Source organism: Papaver somniferum, chromosome 9 (assembly GCF_003573695.1).
Source record: "Papaver somniferum cultivar HN1 chromosome 9, ASM357369v1, whole genome shotgun sequence".
Classification (NCBI taxonomy): domain Eukaryota; kingdom Viridiplantae; phylum Streptophyta; class Magnoliopsida; order Ranunculales; family Papaveraceae; genus Papaver; species Papaver somniferum.
Genome location: NC_039366.1, coordinates 87,940,527 through 87,942,211, shown reverse-complemented (window position 1 = coordinate 87,942,211; position 1,685 = coordinate 87,940,527). Strand labels below are relative to the sequence as shown.

Below are 1,685 nucleotides of genomic sequence, written 5' to 3'. Positions count from 1 at the left end.
TGTTGCTACATGCACCATTCTGGACAAATTTCATGAGAAAATATTGAGTTTCTCAATTAATGCGTCAGTGAAGAGGTTGAACACTCATCACTTTTACATGGCTCCGTTTCTTTGCAGAGTGACGGCACATTAAATGCAGGATTTTATAAATTTAGCCCTGAACTAAAAACCACCATCAACATTTAGGCATTGGGATTCCTTTATCTAGTTGTGATAGAATCATTTGGCCACACACTAAGAATGGTTTGTTTACTATCAAATCAGCTTATAAAATCATCTCTGGCCAGAATATTTACATGAACAATCGTCAGAGTAGTAATCATATTTACATATCTCTGTGGAAGCTTCCCATTTTGCACAAAGTTCATATTTTTGCTTGGAAGTGCCATGAAAACATTCTTCCAGCTAAAACTGTTCTTGCGAGATTTTCCAATGGTCGTGATACTTCTTGTAATATGTGTAACTCTGGTATTTCTGAATCACCTGAACACATTATACTGCACTGTGAATTTTCGAAAGTTGTTTGGTCTCTAACCCCTTATGCAGATATTATTAAACAAGATAGTGCTTCTAGCATTAACCTGCAGGATTGGGTTATTAAATGGCTCTCGGATGATGGACTGACAAAGAAGGCAGGGTCTGTCTTTTCAATTTCTTGGAGCATTTGGAAAGATAGATGTTCCAGTGTCTTTCAAGGAAAAAATCTTAATCACCAGTCTACTGCTAGACTTGCTCTCAAGTTAATCAATGATACTGAGTCATACTTGAACAATTCTATTCCTCATGACCTAGTTAGACCAGCCTCTGTAGCTGATAAAACCATTGATCATGTCACTAGCACATTGTCATTTGATTGTCATATTATCTTTTCTGATGTTGCCTTTGATAATGATACTAAATTATCTGGTATTGGTTTGGTATTAACTGACCTTGCTGGCGCATTTCTTGGATGCAAACTCAAAGCTGGGAATGTGAGGAATGCCGAGGAAGCCGAAAGTATGGCCTTATTTGAAGCAGTGAAATGGGATAAAATTAAAGGGCTAGATAAAGTATGCTTTGTCAGTGATGCTAGCAGATAAAGCATCAAAGTGTAGTAGAAGGTCAAGAACCTCTGGAGAATGGATGGGTATTATACCTGCATTCTTAAACTCTTCTATGTAACCATCCTTTCTATATATTCTACATTTTCCTAGCAAAAAAAAAAAAGAAAACTTCTGGCCCCACCAGAGAATATTTAGACCAATAAAATCTTTTGAGAAAAAATTTAGACCAATAAGAAATAAGAGCTTATGGTCCCACCATAAAATAATTTCTCAAGTAAAAAAAATATTACCGGCCCCAGCTGAAAATAATTCCTTAAGTAAAAAAAAATCACGGGTAAAAGAAAAAAGTATTGAGTAAAAAAGACACTTCATGGATATTTTTTTTTAAATCTTTCTACCCGTATATTAATTTATTCCTTTGAAAAAATAAAAAATATCTTGAGTTAAAAAAAAGTATTTCACGGTGGTAGAGCATAGCTCGGTTGAACCCACCAAGCGTTGGTATGTCAAGTTTGGTTGTCATATTTTAGTGAGCCATAACTCATTTAAAGAGTCGCTTGATTATGTACTAGAGTCAACTTCGTATAGGTTAGCTTGAAAGTATAAGGATATGAGACATTACAAGTATTGCGAAGACTTGAA

At 35.2% G+C, this 1,685-nt stretch overlaps 1 protein-coding gene across 1 annotated transcript; it reads left to right on the top strand.

Moving 5' to 3' along the window:
• The first annotated feature begins 296 nt into the window (after positions 1-296).
• On the top strand, positions 297-1,079 carry LOC113312246. Its single transcript, XM_026561004.1, has one exon. The coding sequence runs from the start codon at positions 297-299 to the stop codon at positions 1,077-1,079; it is 783 nt and encodes a 260-aa protein (XP_026416789.1).
• The last annotated feature ends 606 nt before the right edge of the window (positions 1,080-1,685 follow it).

Coding starts and splice junctions, on each gene's coding strand:
- LOC113312246 (XM_026561004.1), top strand. CDS start 297: ATGAACAATCGTCAGAGTAGTAATCATATTTACATATCTCTGTGGAAG.